General features: G+C 35.8%; 3 protein-coding genes across 4 annotated transcripts in view; 2 read left to right on the top strand and 1 right to left on the bottom strand.

The window, feature by feature from the left end:
• LOC120426768 (AT-rich binding protein-like) overlaps nt 1-20,304 on the top strand; it is a 43,121-nt gene extending 22,817 nt beyond the window's left edge. The window contains exon 5 of the mRNA XM_039591545.2: nt 20,166-20,304. The gene's annotated coding sequence lies outside the window, so the exon portion shown is untranslated. The remainder of the gene's footprint in view (nt 1-20,165) is intronic.
• On the top strand, nt 19,295-20,985 carry LOC120426620 (UPF0489 protein C5orf22 homolog). The gene is made up of 2 exons (XM_039591417.1): nt 19,295-19,305; nt 20,166-20,985. The coding sequence occupies exons 1-2, from the start codon at nt 19,295-19,297 to the stop codon at nt 20,983-20,985; spliced, it is 831 nt and encodes a 276-aa protein (XP_039447351.1).
• Nucleotides 20,986-20,995: 10 nt separating this feature from the next.
• Nucleotides 20,996-22,361, bottom strand: LOC120426778 (protein Gemin2). Of its 2 annotated transcripts, XM_039591561.2 has the most exons (2): nt 21,616-22,361; nt 20,996-21,346 (listed from the first exon to the last, which is right to left on the bottom strand). In XM_039591561.2, the coding sequence occupies exons 1-2, from the start codon at nt 22,294-22,296 to the stop codon at nt 21,305-21,307; spliced, it is 723 nt and encodes a 240-aa protein (XP_039447495.1). In that variant the 5' UTR covers nt 22,297-22,361; the 3' UTR covers nt 20,996-21,304. The 2 variants fall into 2 exon arrangements, with proteins under 2 accessions (XP_039447495.1, XP_039447488.1); XM_039591554.2 differs by lacking the exon at nt 20,996-21,346 and having other exon boundaries at nt 21,447-22,360.
• Nucleotides 22,362-24,208: the final 1,847 nt, after the last annotated feature.

Genomic DNA, 24,208 nt, shown 5'->3' with positions numbered 1-24,208 from the left:
TTATGTATTTGAAGCTTTTTATTGTGATTGAAAAGCTCTAATTGTGTTATTACACTATAATCACTATATGATAACCTCTTACCCAAGTATGTAGTATAAAAAATAATAAAAAAATATTGGTTATGTAGTCAGACTATATTTATGTTCCCTTTCAATTCAAATTTGACCAAATTTCATCCAGTTATTTCTGAAAAAAGTACACACAAAGTCATCTTTTACCCCGATAGCGAATGTCTTAGAGGTTTTAAGCTAAATCATCTATATATATAAAAAAATTCGACGGTTTTGTTCGAACGCGAATTAGTTCAATAAGGAGCATCGGATCGAGGCGCTTTTTGTTGCGTTGGGTTCGTATAAGTTCAAGGAAGGTTTATACACTAACTAATTGACACTTTGGCCACTCTGGAACCGATTCCGGAGCATCGGTAAATTGTATGAAATAAGTTACGTAAAATCAAATTTAGATCACAGAAGGCTGAAGAAGCAAAAAAGTTAAAAACGTCAACAAACGAATAAAAGGCAGAATGAAGTTTGTCGGGTAAGGCTTGTTTTTTAGGAAAAAATTACGAGGTACATGAAAAGATTATAAATAGTAATCACTGTTTTTACAGATCGAAAAAGAGTCACTGACAATTTAACTTTTGTAACAAATAATCAACGATAATAACAATCTCTTACTTGGAACTCAACATGCGCATTTTGTTTATAACTGAGTACAATGAAATAATAATTGATTGTTGATGTTGATGTTGATTTTAGGTAAACTATTTTGATATCGTTGCAAATTATCGTTGAACAAATCTCAAGAATTCAGTACAAAAATGAACTAATAAAAAAATGTATAGAACAAAATATAGGATTTTAATTTATTTTTCAAATATTATAAATAAAAAACACAGAATCAAAATATTATCAACTGGTACGAATTTTCTCATACTGTATGTCTTACGCCAATATGACGGAAGGTGATAATCATTGCAAATCAATGTACCTTAAAAAATTAAATATTTGTGACCTAGAAAATATTTTACTTTATTTGTTTTTTATTATATTTTAAGTTTTTTTCATATATTTTAATGGAGGCGCAAGATCATCCATAAAGCTTCGTTTTAGGTGAAGATTCACGAAGTATCGTGCACCTCCTTTTTAAAGTATATAAAATTTTAAAATTAAAATAAATTAAAAATTTCCAGGTTAAAATATTTTCCATGTCACAGATATTTGAAAAGGACATCTTAAGCGTCCTTTCCACGAAGAATTTGTTTAGATACATTGATTTGCAATAATAATCTCCTTCAGCCATGGCGTGATGTCCATGTACGTCTTAACAAAAAAACAAAAAAAAAGTTTCGTTTAAAATTGTCATTTAAAAAACAAGGTGCCTGTCACTGTGCTTCTTACAAATGTCAGCCTGAAAGTGAGCAAATTGAATTTTAATGTTCAATAGATCATTAAGGCCAGATTTCTTTTAGTTATTCATTCAAAAATAACAATTTAATATTTAAATTTATTAGCTTTGAAAAATATATTTTAAAATTTGAGGTTAAGCAAGTAAACCAAAATTTACTTACAAAACTGTTCTTCTCAAAATGCCTCTAAAACTGAAGATATTTTTTGATTTCTGTTTCCATAACGTATAAGAATTGTAACCTAGAAACTTTTTCCATTTATTCACTTTATTTTACTTTTACTTAACTTATTTTTCGTGAGAAAAACATGACGCTTAGAGAGTATTTAAATAATCCTATTTATCAATGCTCTAAAAATAATTAACTAATAATAGTTAACTAACTTTTGAAACATTTAAAAACATGTGGAGTCGGAGTCAACCATTTGTTGAAAGCTGGAGTCGGAGTCGGAGTCGGCTAGAGTTGGTAGGCCGGAGTCGGAGTCGGAGTCGGAGCCAACCATTTGTTCAAAGCCGGAGTCGGAGTCGGAGTCAGCTAATCTGAGAAAGCCGGAGTCGGAGTCGGAGTCGTTTGAAATATGACCCGACTCCGCAGCCCTGCTGCTAATAACTAAATGATATAGCTCTCAAACATACTATCAGCTAGATTTCAAGTGGTTGGATGATAAGAATCTCTGTTGAAAATAATTAACAGCAAGTCTTGGTCAGGTGTAGTAAACTTTGCTGAAAATAATGTTTTAAAGACATTTCTGGAAGGCTGGGAAGAGATATCAATTCAATATATCAAGAAATAATAAATGTTGATAATCTGTACAGCAAAATCGAAATCTGATACAAACTATACTTTCCCATAATTTCGCTGCCGGCCTTTGAATTTGTCTTCCTTTAAAGTGCCTGCCACTTGATCTAAAAATTGGTCCAAAAATGATTTTACAACAAACACTGTCCATGTTCGTGTAAATGTCCCATGTGCATTTTCATCACTTTTGAGGTCTAAATAATCTGAAAGTCCAGACCAAAAAAAATGGCAACTTTGCTCCAAGAAATTTTGAAAATTCCTTTCAGTTTGCATTTTTTCTGTCAAATATGAGACATTTATGCAAACATGGGATTTTTTTTCAAGTTAAAGAAAACCCCTCGTTCAAAGGTACCGTTAAACCATGCCTACGCTGCGTGGGAACATAACATGTTTATATGCTGTGCTATGCTGCTGTATCGCCTCGTGACAGTTTCTACCACCAAACTAAACTAGTGGTTGTATGAGAGCTCGGGAAGCATCAATTTGCCAGATTAAAACAATTCACGGTACAATCACGGTGGAAAGAAACAGGAATAAAACATTTATATAGGATATGTTTTAGTAAGCCCAAAAACATTAGTTTTGACACATGTTGAGGGTTAATTTGAAAAAAAGTTTTGTTTGAATGATCAGAAAATACGATACGATATGCAGGCCAAGGATTGATACCTAAGAGCATGCAATGGCACTGATCTTGTTGCGTGCTCTTCGGTTGACGTCCAGGTAAGGAACATCCTGGAAGGAGCGCAACTAACTACATCCGTAGGCTGGTGGCCTGTGGAAACGGCTCGTAAACCTTTGACCAGCGCAGGTCAGAGTCGAGACGGCTGAAAGCAAGGGGCGCGACAATGTGGGAAAGGGAAGAAAATTGTGATTGTAGACGGTATTGTTTTGATTCGCAGTATGTTGAGTCAACTGCTGTGGATGTACCTAACACATCGAAGAACGGGGTTTTTTCTTCTCTTCATTCTCAGCTACCACCTATTTTTATTTTGCTCTTCTGATTCCCACTTCTTCACTGATTCTTCTATTTAATATCCATCATTTGATTTTGATTTTACTAACTTTTGATTCTCTTATCTCTCAAAGCTTTTCCACTCTTTTTTACCAATTGATACTGCTGTAACAAACTTTGCTTTTTCCTTAAAAATATACTTTTCCTTAATGTACTAGTAATATCAAGTCTATTTATCATTTGCCTAATCTTTTTTGATTTTATTGCGAATTTCGTTATTTGAATTATTCTTTATCTGTCTTATACATTATCATTACTATAATCTAAGATTGTTTTTTTATCTCTATTTATTAACTACTGTCTAATTTTACATCTATTACATGCAGCTTCTAATGTTTATTCTTTAAAATACGCTCATCATTCTCATACTATTGATTCTTATTTTTTTAATAAAATATATTCTCTTTCACTGTCTATTGTTTGCAATCTTCACCCTTTTCTTCAAACAAGTGAGGTTTGAGCCCTTACTAAATTTATGGAATGGTTAAACGATTAATACAAATATTACTATTGTACTTTTTGTAAACTTTTATAACATGCTTGTAACAAAACACCGCGACAAAAGAAATAGCAACATATAAACACGACTCAACACTAGGAAAGATTTCATGCTTTAATGGCACGAACACTCAAAGCGTGTTCTAGCGTGTTGCTCGTACTGACTCAGAGCAAGGGTGAGATGTAGGTGTAAGGGCAGTGCGTGTTCGTCGGGAACCTGGTGCATAAGATCGGTCAAGGCCCGTTCTTACACTGAAAATTGCGAATTGCGAATGGCGAATGATCAGAAAATACGAACGATATCGTCTCTTTTTTATGTAGAACTAATTGTTCCTGTTTTCTTCTCTTTCAGAAGCTGTATCTAAATAGTAAAAAATCACGGTAATATTAGATCTGGGAAAGGGCACATATTTTATGTAAAAAAAAAATCGTTATTTTACCTCTGAAAATGTGTAATTTTACCACATTTCTGGTGTAATGTTTAGAATTTAAATTAAGGTAAAATTACATCATAAAAAGGTAAAGCTCAACATTCCGAAAAACACCTCCCAAATTTACATATTTTTAACTGCAACCATTGCATTAGTTCAAATTTCAATGTCTTTAAAGCAAAATTATAGGAAATTTGGTCCTAAAGCCCTATGCAAATTTGTATGTACAACTGTGAAAAACACGATTGAAAACCATTTCTGATCACTTTTTTCCATTTAGGGGAAATATACCCATTTTAATCACACTAAGCCGTTCGACCAATTCTCATCACTTTTGCCGTTTTCCGCTATTAAATCATCATTTTCAGATGTATCAACACTGATGAGTTGCTTGCTCACTTTTATTTGAGCTATTTATTACTTTGGAACAGTCAAAAAAACTTTATTTAAGCTGTAATTCATGATCGAAGTGCTGATAGGCCGATAATAGAAATAGGCTGAGAAAGGGTATAGTTCCCCTAAATGCAATTAAAAAAATGACGAGACAACATTTTTTCGATGGGTCAACGGTCCCCTTGGAACGTTCCATTTTAAATGCTTTGCGATCGAACATAGGGTTGTTGTACTCAGAAAAATATGCTTTATCGTTGTGAACAATAACCTCACAAATTTTAGCTTGAATTTAGGACCCAATTGTCTGATTTTTTTTTTTTTAGGCAAACATTTTTGAAGTGGCTTGGCCATGACTTCCAGAGGTAAAAAAAACACGTATTGAATCTGCAACTTGAAAACGGTGCACGATATTGAGAATTTTGTTGAATACTTTGAAATTTGATTTCACGCAAAAAATAGTAGTTTATGCAACAAGTTGTAAAAAGAGGATTTTTTCAGCACGAGTCGTACATTTATCCAACGAGGTTCACCGAGTTGGATAAATACGATGAGTGCTGAAAAAAACAAGTTTTGCAACGAGTTTCATACAACATTTTTTGCAATTCCGAAAAACAACCATTGAGTGAAATTTTAAGTCAAATTTTCATGTATTTTGTCAATAAATCTTTAAAATAAAAAAAAATGTTGAAAAGTGTTACTTTTCAAAACAAGTGCTGAAAAGTTCAACTTTTCAGCACCCATTTCAGTGCTGAAAAGTAGAACTTTTCAGCATTTATTTTGAAAAGTGTTGCTATTTGATTCTGTTATTATTGGTACAGAAAAGTAGGCTATTTCGTCGTTCAAGACTGACAGGAAAAGTAAATAGTTTCACGACGGAATTGCAAAAAGGTATTTTTTATTATTTTTCCGCAATTTTAGAATTTCTTTTTTTTTTTCGCAAAAAATGGCAACACTTCCAAGTGAATTTTGACCAGCTTGTGCCATAGCTCAACCGAGGGCATTATTTGTCATTTTAAACGTATATTTTTTTTACAAATGGTTATTTTTACGCAATTCATCTTTTCGTTGTTTTAAATGAGTAATTTATTAAAACAGAATATCTATGTTTTCTGAAAAAAAACTTTTTTCCATTTTTATTGAATCAAATTGGACAAACTTAAATAAAATTGAAATTGTGATTTTTGGTATGACAAGTCAGAAAATGACAAAAACTTTAGGGAAACTAATGTTTTCTTAAAAAATAACAAACTGAGCTGAACGAAAAATTACAAGGGGACCACCGATGCACATTTTTTTGTAATCAAATACAAAAATGATGATAACCAAAATCGGTTTGCAAAGCATACTTTTTAAGTTCCTTGTAACTGTTACTTGAAGTTACATAAAAATCTTAAAAATGTTTTTTTAATTGAACTTGACTGAAGCTCAAACACCGACCCCTCGGTCATTCAGGTCATTTCAGGAGCGATAAGTCATATTGACCCAAAATTAAAAATTTTCTAAACTAGCCTACAACTTATGTATGGTCTTGTAAATCTTATTCTATTTTTTTTATTGACTATTGCTTTTTACCGATTCTTTGGCTCGTTTAAAAAAAATCTCGAGTTGAAATTTGAGTTTTAGCCAGCAATTTCTTTGCGTGACGGGATAACAAAAGGAGCAGATTTATGAAAAAATCCTCTCCCATTCAATGGCTTGCAGAACTTATTTGGTCAATGTTTTTGGCTAAGAAAATGCATTTTAAGCACATTGCAATTAATGAATCATAATAAAAATGAATTCTTTCACTTTAAAAATCACATTGAAAATTGAAAAAAGTGATATTTGGGTGTGATTTGGTCTCTTAGTTTTTTTTCCATTCATTTGTTGTATTTTTAAATGCTCTTATCTTGTTTGCTTTATTTTTTTCCTATTTGATGTTAAAAAAATATTGTTTTTGTGTTTTTCCTTCCTCACCTTACTGAGGAAAGGCTATAAAATCACTTGAAAAATGAACTTATTAATTTGACCTCGTAGACCCACCTTCACGAATACATATCGACTCAGAATCATGTTCTGAGCAAATGTCTGGTTGGATGTGTGTAGGTGGGTGGACAAAAAAATTGTCACTCGATTATCCCCGGACTGGATGAACGGATTTTGACCGTATTAGTCTCATTCGATCCGTCTTGGGGTCCTATAGGTCTCTATTTAAAATCAGCAAATTTAGTTAAATACTTCAAAAGTTAAGCTAAAAAAACGGTTTTGGCGTATGTCCGGAAGATTGTAAAAAGGGTGTTTTTTGCAAAAAACCCTATCATGTTATACATTTTCAGAAAGTTATTAAAAAGACCTTTCCAATGAGCCCAAAACATTGAAGATCTGACAACCATATCACAAGTTATTAGCACTTAAGTGTTATTAATACACTTTTTGGAGGCCGGATCTCAGATATTTCAATAAAAATTATGTCCGGGTCCATCATGCGACCCATCGTTAGTTAGATAATTGAAAGACCTTTCAAATGAGCCTAAAACATCAAGGATCTGACAACCCTATTAAAAGTTATTGGCACTTAAGTGTTATTTATATACTTACTGGAGGCCGGATCTGAGATATTGTGATAAAAATATTGTCTGAATCTTCCTTGGGCATGAGTAAGGACCTCGACGCCGTTAGCAATGTTGGCTTTAAAATAAAATTTCGTGAAAATATCACTCCCCCCCAGCCAACATTTTTGCCATGCGAAGCGGGCCTCGACGCTGTGTCTAGGTTTAATTCCTAGCTAGGAGCCATCAGTGTCTTAAGAGGTGGTCCCAAGGCCGAGTAGGAGTTCATGAAGCAAATTAGTCGTCTCCCACCCCTTTTAAATTGAAAAATGAACTCTGAAACCAGCGCTTACTCACAACAGAAACAGAGGCCTCTTCTAGGCATTGTAGGATAGAATAGATTTTGAAATTTATTTAAAAAAAAATATTATTACGTAGCATTTTGATATGTCAAAATTTCCATAGAGTCTCGGTCAATCAATAGTGCGATGATATCGGACAAAATTCGTTAATCTGTTGAACTAACGGTTTTCGGATTATGGTTGTATCGACCATTGTTGCGAATCGAGGATCTACTGGAGCCTTGACGATCAAATGGAGCCTAACATTTCAAAAGGGCGCATGGGTTTTGTGAACAGGAGTGTGTCTCCTTCACTCAAATGACAGTTTACATAAGGTATAATAGAGATGCACTCTTGTTTGCAAAGCTCTATGCCCTAATGAAATGAATGACATGAAATAGTCGTCTTAATTACTAGTACTTATGAACTGTTCATTTATGTTTATTGGTTTTTGGAAGCGGCAAGACTGGTTTAAAAACAAGATCCTTTACCTTATTTGGCATTATAATAAAACATTCGGGGATTTGAGATTAAATTTACTTTCAGACAGTTTAGTTTAGGTTGTTGATTAAAGTTAGATAGTTTTCCGTGGATGAATAATTGGACTTAAATGATTAGTTGATTTGAACGAAGTGTAACATTTCATTGGCAGATCTGTTTCTAGTTGTAATGTACGACAAGACTATTGACGGACGTGACAGGTCGGCAGTTAGTTTTCATCTTTTTTTCTCTAGTATTTTTTATTTCCTCCCAAACATAGATCTCCGATTAGTTACATTTTCTTATTTAATTAACTAATAATTTAATTTATTCCGGGCCTTCTTACTTTGAATCACAATTTCAGATTTTCTTTATTCAGTGTTAAACTTAGATTACCGTAACTGCTCAAATCATCCAAGTTCTTACTACTCACATCAACACTAATTTTCTTTCACCTCCCCCCTCCCGATCCCCTATATCTTCCGGTGGTGTTCATTTGGTATGCAATACTAGTTCGGCCACTACCCTTTTTTCCACAAGAAACCGGACTTGGACTGACTTGAGGCCGCGTCCCCCACCTTGCTCCGTAAAACGAAAACGAAAACGAAAAATATTGTCTGAATCTTCCATGTGAACTTTCGTTGGATAGGTTTTTTTTTTATCAGACCTTGCCGATGAGCCAGAAAAATTGAAGGTCTGCGAACCCTATCAAAAGAAATCAGTAATAAAATTGATTTGTTAAACATGTTAAGGGAATGTTGCTATTTTTACTGAATGTATTGACTTTATGAATGTGCGGAAGGCACCAACCACCTAAAGGTGGATTAAGTATCGTTTTTTTACTAATATTTACAATATTTTAAGTAAAAATAAGTATGCAGTCATTTAGTAGTCTACCAGGCTATGCCTCAATGCATTTTTTTTTACAATTTAAATGATAATGGTATCCTTCTACTGTAGAAAATGATCAAAACAAGTAAAACATTGAAAAAGTGACTGTAAAAACATGAAAAAACTAGATAGGCAAAAATCAATGATTGGATGTGGTAGAATAGGTCATATACTATCAAAAACAAACCTGGAGTTTTTTTTTTTTTTTGAAAAGGTCCAATAAACCAAATGTTCAGTTTTTGCTTTTTGGGTGTTTTTCAAGACCCCTGACTCAAGGCGGTTTCAAAAACACCCAAAAAGCAAAAACTGAAAATTTGGTTTATTGGCCCTTTTCAAAAAAAAAACTCCAGAAACATAAACTAAACATGATAAATGAAAATATAAATACTTAAAATGAAACAAAAAATAAAACAAGAGAAGTAAAGTTTTTCGTAGAACAAAAGTTTCTCAAAATGACTTCCTAAACACGAGAAAAACAAAAAAAAATCGAAAAAAATTGGGCAGTAGAGGGTTAAAATTAAAACATAATCTAAGTCACTTTTTCTATTCGAAAAATTTTTTTTTTTAGATTTTTGAAATCAAAAACTAACATTTCAAAATTAAGGGTCTAGGGCCAAATATTCAATATTACGTCCAAAGTTCTGTAGAGATGCCATCTACTAAATTTTTTATTTTTATTTTACTGTTTCAGATCCCCCTTCCCCGTGAAATCGTGACTTTCACACTACTACATCAAAGCAAGAAAAAAACCGTTTGTCGAGATGTTATGAACTCAGAGCTCTCTTAAAGGTGTGTGAGTATACCTGGCCGACGACGACGAGTTAAAAAAAACTCTCCTCCCCTTCTATTTCCCACCCAGTCTGGTCCAGGTTCTGTACATCAGTCAGCCAGTCAGTCAGTCAGTCAGGCAGTGTGTTGTATAGTGTGTGACGGTATGTTCTGCAGCGCGGTTTGTCGTGTTCGGATACCGCGTACAATTTGACGGAATTTCTGGATCAGGGAGTTTGTAACTGTCTGGAAATCTACACGATTGGTGACTGGTGATTACGTTACACCTGGAGTTTGCAGAATTAAAGGAGTTCTCCGTGCTAAATAGCAGTCGAAGGCAGTAGAGACAGCCTCAGCAGAGGTCAAAGACATCAGCCGTCGGAAGGCCTTGAGGAGGGAACGAACTACGCACACACAAGAAGAACGAGCATTAGAAATAAAGAGAGCGTGTGTGTTAAAGTGAGAAGATACAGTCCAAACAGTCAGACTGATAGACGCACTTTTGTGCTGGGGCGTAACAGAGGCCGCGTACGAACCATCCGGCCGGGGCCATGAGCGATGGCGAAGATGGCGAGGGTCGGCCAAGTCCCACGACCACGGCAGAAGCGCCAACTCCAGCTACGTCCTCCTCCACAGAGCCCGGTCCTCCCCGGACCTTCCCCAAAGTCCCCATCTTTGTCGTCGAGGACCATCACGACGTGCTAACGTTCCTGTACCGGTGTCTCGGGTCGCGCCACCTCCCCATCCGGGGCAACAAGATCATCCACTTCGATTCCCATCCGGACATGTGCATCCCGAAGCACATGCCGGCCGCGTACGTGTTCAACAAGGAGGACCTGCTGGACTCGATCTCGATCGAGAACTGGCTCATGCCAACGGTGTTTGCCGGCCACGTCGAGCGGATCGTCTGGGTCAAGCCGGCCTGGAGTGACCAGATCCCGAAGGGCAAGTGAGTAGATCGAACGCGGAAGACTCGTCGCTGGGAAGACCTTGAGAGCGTCTGGTCTGGTCGTGTCGTCGAGTTGTGTGTAATGTTTGTTTTGGGGTGACGATATCGTCGGTGGTGTGTTGATAAGGTGGACGACACGAAAAAAATTGTTCTGTTTTGGGGAGGTTGGTGTGTGAGTTTGAAGGTCTTTTTTTACGAGTCGGTAGAACTTGCGTGTACAAAAGATCATTCATGAAGTGGGCAGTACACTGAGTACACACTTGGTGATCGCAATGTGAGGAGGAATGTTGTAATGCTTGTAATGGAATAGGGCTTGATAATTCTACATGAGACAGTATTAGGAAAACATTCGCAGCGAATATTATTTCCAGATAACACAAAAAAATTCAAAGATTTTAGTGCAGAATACACAGAATCGGTGTGATCAGAAACTCCAATAATTAACTCCAATATTTGTTTTATCGAGATAGTTCTGTGATATGATTTGTTAAAATAACTACTCCTTCCTTCCCCTTCTTTCAGCTTGACCGGGGTCTAGCCACCTCGGGGGAAAACTGAAAACCGAGAAAAGTCGGAAATTTTCTTTCAACTTTGAAAAAAAATCGACTAACCAGGGAAAAAGATTAATTTAATCAAAACTCGATAAACTTTACTGCCTCTGATAGCATAAATGTCCCATATGCATTTTCATCACTATTGAGTTATTGATACATCGTGTGCTCTTTCAGAAAATGCTGAAACAACCAGTAGGGGAAATTCTCGTATGTTTGGCAGGTTAAGCACTCGCTCCTAACTCCATCCAATTTGCTGATTTTCACTGATTAAACAACTAATTTTGCAAAACTTTTAATAGAAACTTGCTTGCTCACTCGATTTCAGTTGAAAACGATTTTTATTAGCTTTAATTGAATGTCAAAGTTCTATCCTGCCAACATTAGAGGCACGCTGGAATTAGATACTGTTCCCCTACTTTGTTCAAGAAATCAGGAGGAAATCATTTTTTTTTTCGTGATAACTTAAACACGAAGCCTTATGTGTACTTCAAACGCATTTTCCTCAGCTTGCTGTTTTTGCATATGAGCAGTTCTCTAGGATTTCGGTCATTCGATTTTTTTTGTATTTTTTAATCCGACTGAAACTTTTTTGGTGCCTTCGGTATGCCCAAAGAAGCCATTTTGCATCATTAGTTTGTCCATATAATTTTCCATACAAATTCGGCAGCTGTCCATACAAAAATGATGTATGAAAATTCAAAAATCTGTATCTTTTGAAGGAATTTTTTGATCGATTTGGTGTCTTCGGCAAAGTTGTAGGTATGGATACGGACTACACTGGAAAAAAATAATACACGGTAAAAAAAATTTGGTGATTTTTTTATTTAACTTTTTATCACTAAAACTTGATTTACAAAAAAACACTATTTTTAATTTTTTTTATTTTTTGATATGTTTTAGAAGGCATAAAATGCCAACTTTTCAGAAATTTCCAGGTTGTGCAAAAAATCACTGACCGAGTTATGAATTTTTTAATCAATACTGATTTTTTCAAAAAATCGAAATTTTGGTCGTAAAAATTTTTCAACTTCATTTTTCGATGTAAAATCAAATTTGCAATCAAAAAGTACTTTACTGAAATTTTGATAAAGTGCACCGTTTTCAAGTTATAGCCATATTTAAGTGACTTTTTTGAAAATAGTCGCAGTTTTTCATTTTTTTAAATTAGTGCACATGTTTGCCCAGTTTTGAAAAAAATATTTTTGAAAAGCTGAGAAAATTCTCTATATTTTGCTTATTTGGACTTTGTTGATACGACCTTCAGTTGCTGAGATATTGCAATGCAAAGGTTTAAAAACAGGAAAATTGATGTTTTCTAAGTTTCACCCAAACAACCCACCATTTTCTATCGTCAATATCTCAGCAACTAATGGTCCGATTTTCAATGTTAATATATGAAACATTTGTGAAATTTTCCGATCTCTTCGAAAAAAATATTTTTGGAATTTTCAAATCAAGACTAACATTTCACAAAGGCCAAACATTCAATATTACGCCCTTTTAAAATGTTTGTCTTGATTTTGAAAATATTGTTTTCGAAAAGATCGGAAAATTTCACAAATGTTTCATGTCTTAAAATTGAAAATCGGACCATTTGTTGCTGAGATATCGACATTGAAAAATGGTGGGCTGTTTGGGTGAGACTTAGAAAACATCAATTTTTTCTGTTTTTAAACCTTTGCATTGAAATATTTCAGCAACTAAAGTCCGAAGAAGCAAAATATAGAGAATTTTCTCGTTTCAACAAAGTCAAAAAAGGAAAAATATAGAGATTTTTTTTACTTTTTAAAAATATTTTTTTCAAAAGTGGGCAAACATGCGCACTAATTAAAAGAAATGAAAAACTGCGACTGTTTAAAAAAAAAACACCTAAAAATGGATATAACTTGAAAACGGTGCACTTTATCAAAATTTCTCTAAAGAACTTTTTGATTGCAAATTTGATTTTACATCAAAAAATTAAGTTGAAAAATGTTTGCGACCAATATTTCGATTTTTTTTTAAATCATTATTGATTAAAAAATTCATAGCTCAGTCAAAGATTTTTTGCACAACCTGGAAATTTCATATCATAAAACATATCAAAAAATAAAAAAAATTAAAAATAGTTTTTTTTTGCAAATCAAGTTTTAGTGACGATAAGTTAAATTAAAAATCACAAAAACAAAATTTACCGTGTATCATTTTTTCCACTGTAGTCCGTATCCATACCTACAACTTTGCCGAAGACACCAAATCGATCAAAAAATTCCTTCAAAAGATACAGATTTTTGAATTTTCATACATCATTTTTGTATGGACAGCTGCCGAATTTGTATGGAAAATTATATGGACAAACTAATGATGCAAAATGGCTTCTTTGGGCATACCGAAGGCACCATTAAAGTTTCAGCCGGATTAAAAAATACAAAAATTAAAATTGAAGAAAAAAGACCGATTTCGTAGAGAATTGCTCATATGAGACATTTATGCGAGCATGGGCAGTTTACCTTAATTAATTCAATATGGAGCAATTCCAGCTCAAATCAGGAATTTTTCTGGTACTTTTATACCCGACCCTCTCCGATTTCAATGAAACTTTGTAGACATGTTATCCTACGCTTATATGAGCCATTTTTGTGTATATGGAGCCAATAGTACTCGAAAATAACATCTGAGAAGGGCGTAAGGTATTTAAATATTTTTGTATTTTGTAATTTAAAAATTACTGTATCTCGAAGCCGTTGCGTCGCATCAAAAAGTGGTCAAAGACAAACTTGTAGGAAATTGGACGGGCGAAAAATTAAAAAAATACACTGAAACAAAAATACACGCCACATCAATGAGATTTTTTGATTTTTAAGTCTAAAACTTAAATTTAAAGGTGATGTCACGATTTTTTTCGTTCAAATTTTTGAAGAAATAGCCTAAAATGTTACCAAAAGACTGACGAAAAATGCAGGATGGTATGTCTCTCCTAAAAAAATACTAAAATCATTTACTAAAACTGTTTTTTTTTTTTTTGAAAAGTGGTCTAAACGTCAAAATTTATAAAAACCAGTAGTGGGGATCGATTCTCCAGACAATTTTACATAAAAGTCTCCATATATTTTAAAAATAAAAATGTTGAAAAAAACGGGTTTTTTGTGGTTTTTGGCAATTTCTATATGACAGACTTGGTTTTTCAGTCTCGTAAATATTTTTACCGGAAAGCTCGTTCCCATAAGTTTGCATAAGTTAATTGCATTGCTAATAACTGAAAATAGAATATTTTTTCAGTGTGGTAGAAACCAGGACAGTAAATTTGCTTACGTAAATATAAAAACCATATAAATCAAAAAGCTGTCAAAGTCCGGTAAAATTATTTTCGAGACTGAAACATCAAGTCTGTCATATAGTAATACCCAAATACCACAACAAAAACTGTTTTTTTTTACTTTTTTTTTTTTTAAACCGCTGAATCTTTACACAGTTTGGACGTATGACAATGGTCAATATGGAGACTTTTATGTAAAATTGTCTGGGGAATCCCCGGTTTTTGAAAATGACCACTTTTAAAAAGAACAGTTCTGGAGTTTTTTTGAAAAGGTCCTATAAACCAAATTTTCATTTTTTGCTTTTTGGGTGTTTTTAGAATCGCCTTGAGTCAGGGGTATTCAAAAACACCTAAAAAGCAAAAAATGAAAATTTGGTTTTTAGGACATTTTTTAAAAAAAAAACTCCAGAGTTTTAGTAAATGATTTTTGTATTTTTTTAAGGAGAGACATACCATCCTGCATTTTTCGTGAGCTTTTTTGTAACATCTTTCCTCAAAAATGTTGAACGAAAGAAAATCTTGACATTACCTTTAAATTTAACTTTTAAACTTAAAAATTGAAAAATCTCATAAAAGTAGTGTGTATTTTTCTGTCAGTGTATTTTTTTCAGAATGCCCGTTCAATTTCCTACAAGTTTGTCTTTGAGCACTTTTTGATACGATGCAACGGCTTCGGCTTATGTAGGCCTAGGAGAACATGTCTAAAAAAATTCATTGAAATCGGAGAGGATCGAGTACAAAAGTACCAGAAAAATTCCTGTTTTGAGCTAGAATTCTGGAGTTTTTTTTAAAGGTCCAATAAACCAAATTTCCAGTTTTTGCTTTTTGGGTGTTTTTGAAACCGCCTTGAGTCAGGGGTATTAAAAAACACCCAAAAAGCAAAAACTGAAAATTTGGTTTATTGGACCTTTTCAAAAACAACTCCAGAATTGCTCTATAATACCTTTTTGAATTGAATGAACGTAATAGACAGTCGAATAAATCATCCTTTTAATTTAGAATGTATTTCACTTTTTTTAGTCTTTTAGTGTATTTAAAAAGCAATACAGCCAAACTTTTTTTTTTGTTATTTTTAAAACAGTAAAATGTAATGTAAACATTCTGATATCTAGGAAACAAATATTTGGAAAATTGTATTATAACTTCTACAGTATTTGTTCGGTAACTGAGAACGTAGCCCAGTCACCGAATGTTGCTCGTTAACTGGGCTGAACGAAAAATAACGAGGGGAACACCGATGAAATATAAAAAAAAGTTAATCAAATTTATTTACGATGATTACTTTTCATATTTCTTTAATTGTGACTTGAAATGAAATAAAAGTTTGAAAAAAGTTTTTTTGCAATTCCATCGTGAAACTACTTACTTTTCCTGTCATTCTTGAACGACGAAACAGCCTACTTTTCTGTCTTGACGTAGTCACACCCAGCCGGAAGTCTTCGAGAAACGGTGAAAAAAGAAAGAACTCGTTTACGCGAACAAAAATGTATTTAGCTCTTCAACTGACACGAGTGGAATGATCCCGAATGCGAAAAAAGGCACGCAAAACGATGTTTCTACGCTGTCACAGTTGGCAGCACTAATCGGGTTAAGCCCAAGATAATAAACATTAGGTGAGCATTGTCTACTTCTGACACTCCTCCTCAATGCACACTGCAATCTCAGCAGACCCTCCGCCGGGTTCACTGATCTCCTCCTCAGCTGGACCTTTGTCACGTTCGCAGAACTCCTCCTGCATCATGGCGTCACAGGCGTCGAACCATTCATCGAGATCCTCAGCTTCTTGAACCTTCCCGACGTCCATTCCGATCGCATCCGTTGCAACCGAGGTCTGCACCTTCATGCACCTTGTTATCTCTGTTAGCTTATGTGGTTGCTCTCGAAGCCGCAGTTCGTAAAGGCTTCCGATTCTATCACCCAGAAGCTCCGTTCTTCCATTCACGTTCAGGACTTCGCACGATAGTGCTCCGAACTTGACCACAAATCCTTTAGCGACCAGTCGACTGACCGATAACAGTCCTCCATCCAGACCCGGAACAAACAGAACATTTTCCAGCGTTACCTTCACTCTCTTGCCACAACCATCTTCTCCGAAAATCACACCGCTACCAATCCCGACGACCTTTGTTACATTGCCATTCGCTAGCGTTACGGACGATTTCACGTTGGTATCCAGCGACGAGAAAAACGAGCGATCGTTGGTCATATGGCGAGTCGCTCCACTATCAATCACCCAACGACCAGGAATCAATCCTTCCGCAAGTAAACACAAGTCACGATCCTCACTATCTGCACCAAGCGCCTTCACTTTTGGTACCTCCTTCTTCTTCCTGATTTTCACACTGTCCCAATCGCTGTTTCCGGTACCTTTCTGTGCCAGCCATCTTTCGCAGTTGTATTTGAAATGGCCTGGTTCCCCGCAGTAGTAACACAACTTCACCGATCTGCCGCTAGCAACTTCCATCTTCATCGCTACTTCCTGCTTGAGCTCCTCCTCTTCGCCTCGATCCTTACGTTGGTTGTACTCCTCCAAGAGCCTGGATTTCACCATCACCAGCGTCCAATCAGCATCGATCTGGCACTGAAGAGTCTGCACCAGGCTGCGGTACGACGGAGGCACACTACGAAAGACCATCGCGATCTGCAGCATTTCATCGATTTTCTGGCCTGCCGCTGCGAGCTTGTCCAAGAGATCCTCCATGAAGGCGAGATGGCTCGACATATCTCCTCCTTCATCCATATTTGCACTGCACAACATCACCAGATAGTGCATTATAGTCGACATAGTGGCCTTCTCGTGGTGTTCCTTAAGTGCATGCCACATTGCCCTTGCACTTTCTGCGTCCTTCACGACCTTGAACTGGCTTTCCTCCAGGAATAGTCCAATTTTCGCACGTGCCTTCTTATCCCGCCGCTGCCACGCCGGCGTCACCGACTCTGGCTTCGCTTGGCTGACCACTTCCCACAAATCGAGGTCCTCCAAAAACCATTCCATCCTTTGCCTCCAGGATCCCCAGTTGGTTTTGTTCAATTTTGGGAAGCTAACCGGCACGCCGTCCGCCATTTTGATTGCCACGCAACGTCGTCGAAGCAACTCTTCCAGCACTAATGAAAAACACTCCGCGGATTATTTCTTTCGCAAGTCACTTTTCAACTCCGTTCTCCTGCTGGGCCCATAACCTCTTGACGTAGTCACACCCAGCCGGAAGTCTTCGAGAAACGGTGAAAAAAGAAAGAACTCGTTTACGCGAACAAAAATGTATTTAGCTCTTCAACTGACACGAGTGGAATGATCCCGAATGCGAAAAAAGGCACGCAAAACGATGTTTCTACGCTGTCACAGTTGGCAGCACTAATCGGGTTAAGCCCAAGATAATAAACATTAGGTGAGCATTGTCTACTTCTGACATTCTGTACCAAAAATAACAGAATCGAATAGCAACACTTTTCAAAATAAATGTTGAAAAGTTCTACTTTTCAGCACTCAAATGGGTGCTGAAAAGTTGAACTTTTCAGCACTTGTTTCGAAAAGTAACACTTTTCAACATTTTTTTATTTAAACGATTTATTTACAAAATACATGAAAATTTGACATAAAATTTCACTCAGTGTGTGTTTTTTGGAATTGCAAAAAATGTTGTATGGAACTCGTTGCAAAACTTGATTTTTCAGCACTCTTCGTACGACTCGTGCTGAAAAAATCCTCTTTTTGCAACTTGTTGCATAAACTACTATTATTATTTATTGAACATGCTTTTGCATCCATAAACCCCTCGGTCATTTCGGTTTGTTTTGGTTTTTTGACGTTTGTCTGCTTTTTAACTGGGCTACGGCTCAGTTATCGAGCGCCCAGTTAAACAACGCCCAGTTACCGAACAACTACTGTACTAGCAAAAAGTCACTTTTAGGTGGGTACACAATGAAAACTCAATTGAAATTCTTTATGTTTTTAAATTAATTCGCAGAACTGCCAAAATGACCATCATCTGGTGCATTAATTCAAAAGATGACATTTTCGGTAATTAACAACATTCGAAAATGATTATTGAGCAAAATACCGTTTTCATGTTAAAAATGAAAAACGATTTATTTTTTAAGACTTTTTTTTTCTAAAATTCTTTCTATAAAAACCAACAATTTTACCGAAGATGCAAAATCGATAAAAAAAGCGTTTTCAAGATCCCTATTTTTTATGGCATTTTTGTACAGTTGGATACAGATTTTTATTGATAACTTAATTGATTTAATGATAAGAAAATAATCACAAAATTACATATTCTTGGAAGAATCGATCTTTGTGAATTTAACTGTTTTTTAACATTTCAAAAATTCTCGCACAAACAAAGAAAAGTATTTGCATGAATTGTAAACTATGTGTTGCATAAAATTTTCTCTACCCAAATTTTAAATTTTGACTTTAAAAATTAAATTATTTGCGAAACGTTTCGATAGCTATTTCCAGCTTTCCAGTAAGAATTTGCATAACTTTAAAACAACATAATTTAAATGATAGTTTGCTAGTAGCACTGAATAACAATTTGTTTTAGAAAAAAAAAGAAATTTTTCAAAATTACTTTTTTTTAGAAAACAAGGGTTTCTATTGCTCCAAAATGACTCATTCACTCGCGATAACAAATCGAATGCAACGGAAAACTGCTCTGACCGTTTTCTACCGTTTGTCACTTCCACATTGATCGCTATTGAATACTCTCTCTCTCTCTTTGCTCTCGCTCTCACTCCATTCGCGTCGTACAGCGAATGGTTCAGAGAGACCGATTGCTGTATGTCGCTCAGTCGCTGGATTCGAAATAGTTTGCGATCGGCATTGTTTTGCTCAATTATTAAACTGCTTGAAATCAACGTTATCAAAAATATTTTGCAACAAAATTGCCAAATACAAGTTGACGACAAACTGTGGGTAGTGCAGGCCAAAAGAGCGCCGAGATGGTACGTTCGTGTGTGACTCGGGTCGACGGACGGAGTAGGTAAAGAAATTCACGAAGTATTTGTGTCACTGGGTGAGGCGATTGAGCAAGAGGCTGGCAGCCTGAGAGTAGTGTTCGCTCGCGAATGGTTGCGGGCTCCCATTAGGCAAAGCTTCGCTCGGCGATGAGTGAGTGATTTCTTATCTTAGAACCGAAAATCAGGACCCTTGTGTTCCGGATAACAAAAAATAACATTTCTTTAAGTTATGTTAAATTTTGGAAGTTGGTTTTTCGAACTTTATTAATAAAATTAAGCAATATTGATATCATGAATAGTTTTCAAGTTAAAGATAACTCTGAAAATATTTTTTCGAGTAGATCAAAAAATTCCTATACATTTGATCGTTTTTTGGTCTTTCGAATAAAAATATATTTTTTTATCAATTCAAACGTTTGAATCTGTTATAACATATTGATGGGCATTTTCAAATATTACGGTCAATTTAGGATTTTTTAAGGCCAATTATTTAAGAAAAATATGTTTTAAGATGCTTAAAAGCGATTCACGATATCATTTTTTTTTTGGAAATATCTTGGATGAAAATTAGATTTTGCCTCTAAAACAAAGTTAACAAATTTTCGACTTGTTTTTCCTCAGTTTTAGAAAAAACATGATCTTTTTGAAAAATTGGCAACGTTGCCAAAAGATAGTGTAACTATTTTTTGAGAAGTCCTAAAGAATACCTACAATTTTGCCGAAGACATCACATTGATCAGAATATCCTTTCTTAAGACTTTTAAATATTAGAATAGCCTTTTCGTATGGGATGCTGCTAAAACTGCATGGACGAACTAATGATGACTTCTTTTCTTTCCTTTTCTCGTTCCAGATTCCAGTTCAATGTGGGCGAATTCGAGGGCAGCATCCGGACCGATTCGACGCTGGAGTACTTTGTGTCCGAGGGTTGCTACCAGCCGGAGGAACAACTCGAGAACAAAAAGTCCCTCAAGCTGGAGGTGTGCGCAATCGACGAGTATGCACCGGCGGACGACGCCGAAGATCTGAAGGACGGTTACATCCTGGACGTTGATCTGGACTACTTTAGCACGCACAATCCGTTCCTGAAGATCTACGACAAGGTGGGGCTGTACGATAAGCTGAAGGAGATCTTCATCTCGCCGGAACTGGCGGACAGCAACGAGAGTGATTTGGAAAAGTTGCAGCGGATTGCGAAGAACCGCGAGGAAAAGTTGGAGTTTTTGGAGTCGATGTTCCTGTACCTGGAGGAGGTGGGCAATTTGAAGCACTTTTTGGTGGATTATCAGCAGGAAATTAGCGAAGAGTACACGCAGCTGCTTGCGAAAGTGTCCTCGCTGGTGGGGGTCTTGAAGAAGGAGTACGCCGAGGAGGAAATTGACTGGTCCATGATTTACGATGCCGGCTGCACGTGCGACATCACCGACCTGCCCCACCACGAGTCCAGCCGGGAAGAAATCGTAGCGATGATCGGTCAATTCGAGGGCTTCCTGGCGCGACTTCCCGCCCCGCCAACGGTCGTGACCGTGTCCCGGTCGAGCGAGGACGATTACACGCCCGCGGACCAGGTCGAGCTGATTCAGGAACTGGTGCTGGCGGCGCTTCAAAAGTGCCTCCGCGCCGAACTCGACGAACCCATTCTGTACTATAAGGACCAGGAGTTTAAGCTGTAATCGTTGCTCTTCCCACGTCCGCTCCTCCTCCACAGATTCCTTCCCTTAGGACGCACCCCCAAATTGAAACCAGTGTACCATTACGAATTATGATACTGTGCTATGATGAAATCAGTACCGACTTTTTACCTTACTAACAATTAACGAAACGTAACTATTTAAGGCAGTTAAGTAAAACAAATGAATACCGGTAATAAAAACACCAAAATAAAAAAAACGAGATAAAAGTAAACCTTTCTAGTTATTTAACTATGTGAACTCAACCATTTATTTGATAAATTGAACTTTAAGTACACCTTCAAGAAATTTATTAAAAAAATCAACGTTCGAAAAAGTAACAAACTTGTTCAACTAGAAAAGCCTGCAAAGTAGAAAAAGAGAATTGAAAGAAATGCGATTAGACAATAATTCTGCAGGTCATCAATTACAGGGACTTTCGGAAAGCACTAAAAACTGGCGTGTTTAAAAGTTTGAGTAATTCATTACGTTGCTAATTCCTAAAATAAGTATACAAAAAATAGTAAAGAACAATGGCCACACACACTCCCCTCACAGCGCACTATTATCACTCAGATCGAGCTGATGAAAGTTTTTCGAGATAATACAAATAAGCAAATTCAACGGCAATACCTTCAGCTCGTCCTCGGCGGTCAGCTCGTTCCGGGCCGCGATGCACGTCTTGGCGATATCCCGCAGGACGCTGTGCACGTACGGCTCGAGCGGCGTAATGATACAGGCCAGAATGGCATAGATCCACTGGGTGATCCATTCGCTGCTGGCTGCCACCGCGGTCCCACCCGATTCTTCCTGCTGCGATTCGCCATCGCCCTGCAGCCACTCGAACAGGTACTCGAGCAGAATCTCCAGGTTCCGCTGGGGGATGCTCAGCAGAATCCGCACAAAGGGCTGGTTGTTGGCACAGTACTCGTGCAGCTGCTTCCGATTTTCAAAGCACAGAAAGATCTGCGTCCGCTGCAAATTTTCCTGGTACTGGGCGCTGTTCCGGTAGCCGGTGATGGTGTCCCTCAGTTCGGCAAACTTTTGAATCTGCATCGCTTCCCACTCCTTGGTCGGAATCAGCATTCGGTGCGCACGGTTGCGGACCGAACTGGCCGGAACGATCCCACTGCCGGAGGCTTGCAGGCGCCGTTTCGGGCTCGGTCTGACCACGACCACGGAGGGACACTTTTTGCGCTCGTACATTACCTTCTGCAGGTACTGCTCGCCCGTCTCCGGCTGCAGGTCCGGATCGAAGTCCTCGTCCGGTGGGTCGACGGCGAGCGCCAACTTCTGGATTACGTCCGTGTCCATCGGAGATTTTGTTGGGAAGCGCAGCACGAAGCTTTTGGACTCTGAATTTTAAACGTCAGGATTTGTTTTGACGGGGGATAGGACATGAATCATTAGGTCTATTCCCGTACTTGCAGAATTGCAGAAATTCTGCAGGTTCTGCAGAATTCTGCAGCCCGCATAAGTCACTTTTTTGCAGCACGTTCCCGTACTTTTCAGCTCGCTCTCTTCAACTCTCTCTTTTGCAGAAGTTCTGCAAGGAGAGAAGCGGCAAAACTTTTGCCTGGGTAGCGCGTTCCAGTACTTTTTCTGCAATATTGTGCACAGTTGAGTGGATTTACTCAAATTGGGTATTAAAGTTTTTTAATTATTTCAAAATATTAAAAAAAAAAATGGTTGCCAAAAAAAGTAATTGTAACAAGTTTGCCTCTAGAACGGGGAAATTATTTTTTTATGCAGCACAACTTTTTTTTTTAAATCAAGGATGTATTATTTATTAAGTAACTAGAAATTAATTATGCTTAGGTAGAAATTATATATTAGATACAACTCACAACTTTTACATTATGTAAACAATTTTACAAATGAGAGTGGCAGGTACGTTTAATAAATATGATTAAAAAAAGACAAACAAAGGTTTAATAAAGAAGGGACCAAAAATACATGTTTTAATAGCAGAATGTTTGAAAGATTATTCAGGATAACATAAATAAATTATGACTGGATGTCACATGAAAGAACAACGGTGACGCAGCGAAATTGGCAAATTTAAAACAAATGAATCACAAACTCAAAAATTTTAAAACACATAAATTAAGAAATCTGGAAATTAAGAAATCCATAATTAAAAATATAAAAAAAAAACTAATATTTTCAAATTGAGAAACTTTTAAAAACCATAAATCAGATATTTGAGAATTTTAAAAATGCAAATAATTATATCAGAAAAATAAAAAAATAATAAATCACAAATTCAAAGTTTAAAAATTCAAATAATTAAAAACTAAATATTTCAAAATGTTTAAAATTTCAAAAAAATCTTAATTTTAAAAATTCAAAATAAATATAATAAAGGTCGAAAAAAATCGAAATAAAAAACAAAAGTTTGAATATTTATGAGTGCAGAACACCAAAAATTCAAAAGCTATAGTTAAAAATAATAAGATAGAAAATTAAAGAAATTATAACTTCAAAAATAAGTAAAATTAAAAAAATCTGTCAATCAAAAATTTTAAAACAAAAATATAAATAAAATAGAAACAGTCAAAATTTCCAATCTCTAAATCGTCTAAATTTGTGTTTCTAACCTAAAATATGACTCCAAAAAATGTGTATTTTTTATGATTCAAGATGGCGGAATTTAGGAATTTAAGAATTTAAGAATTTAAAAATTGAAGAATTTTAGAGTTTCAGAATTTCAGAATTTTAATTTTGACAAAATTACATCATTTTTCTTGGTTCATATAAGAATACAAATTGGTAGCGCCGTTAAAGGTACAATTTATGATTTGCCAATTAAATTTACCTATTATTTTAACACACATATTGAGTATCTTCAAAATCAATTTATGATCAAAAATAATTCCTAAACAAATATTTATTTGAAATTATTAAACTCAAAAGAAATGTGTCTTTTAAAAGTTTTTAAAAACTATTTGTTTTTAAAGTACATTTTTTGTTGGGGTACTAGCCGTGCTGTAACACTATGGCTTAAGTTTTATCAGGTAAAAATATTAACACTAAAAAAATCGCTTTATCATTTACATGAATGAACTAAGCCTGAAATCGTTAACATAAAAAAATCGTTCTCAATAAAACCAGACATAAAAAAACAACCCCAAAATCATTTATTATTACAAATAATAATAAAATGCTTGATTTCACCCAACTTGCAAATTTTACGTAAGCGTGTACTCAACATCCATCACACCAA

Source organism: Culex pipiens, chromosome 3 (genome assembly GCF_016801865.2).
Source record: "Culex pipiens pallens isolate TS chromosome 3, TS_CPP_V2, whole genome shotgun sequence".
In the NCBI taxonomy this organism is placed as follows: domain Eukaryota; kingdom Metazoa; phylum Arthropoda; class Insecta; order Diptera; family Culicidae; genus Culex; species Culex pipiens.
This window is presented reverse-complemented; position numbering and strand designations above follow the sequence as displayed.

What these genes read in the sequence shown, in the direction of transcription:
- LOC120426778 (XM_039591554.2), bottom strand. Translation starts at nt 22,296, where the DNA reads ATGGACACGGACGTAATCCAGAAGTTGGCGCTCGCCGTCGACCCACCG.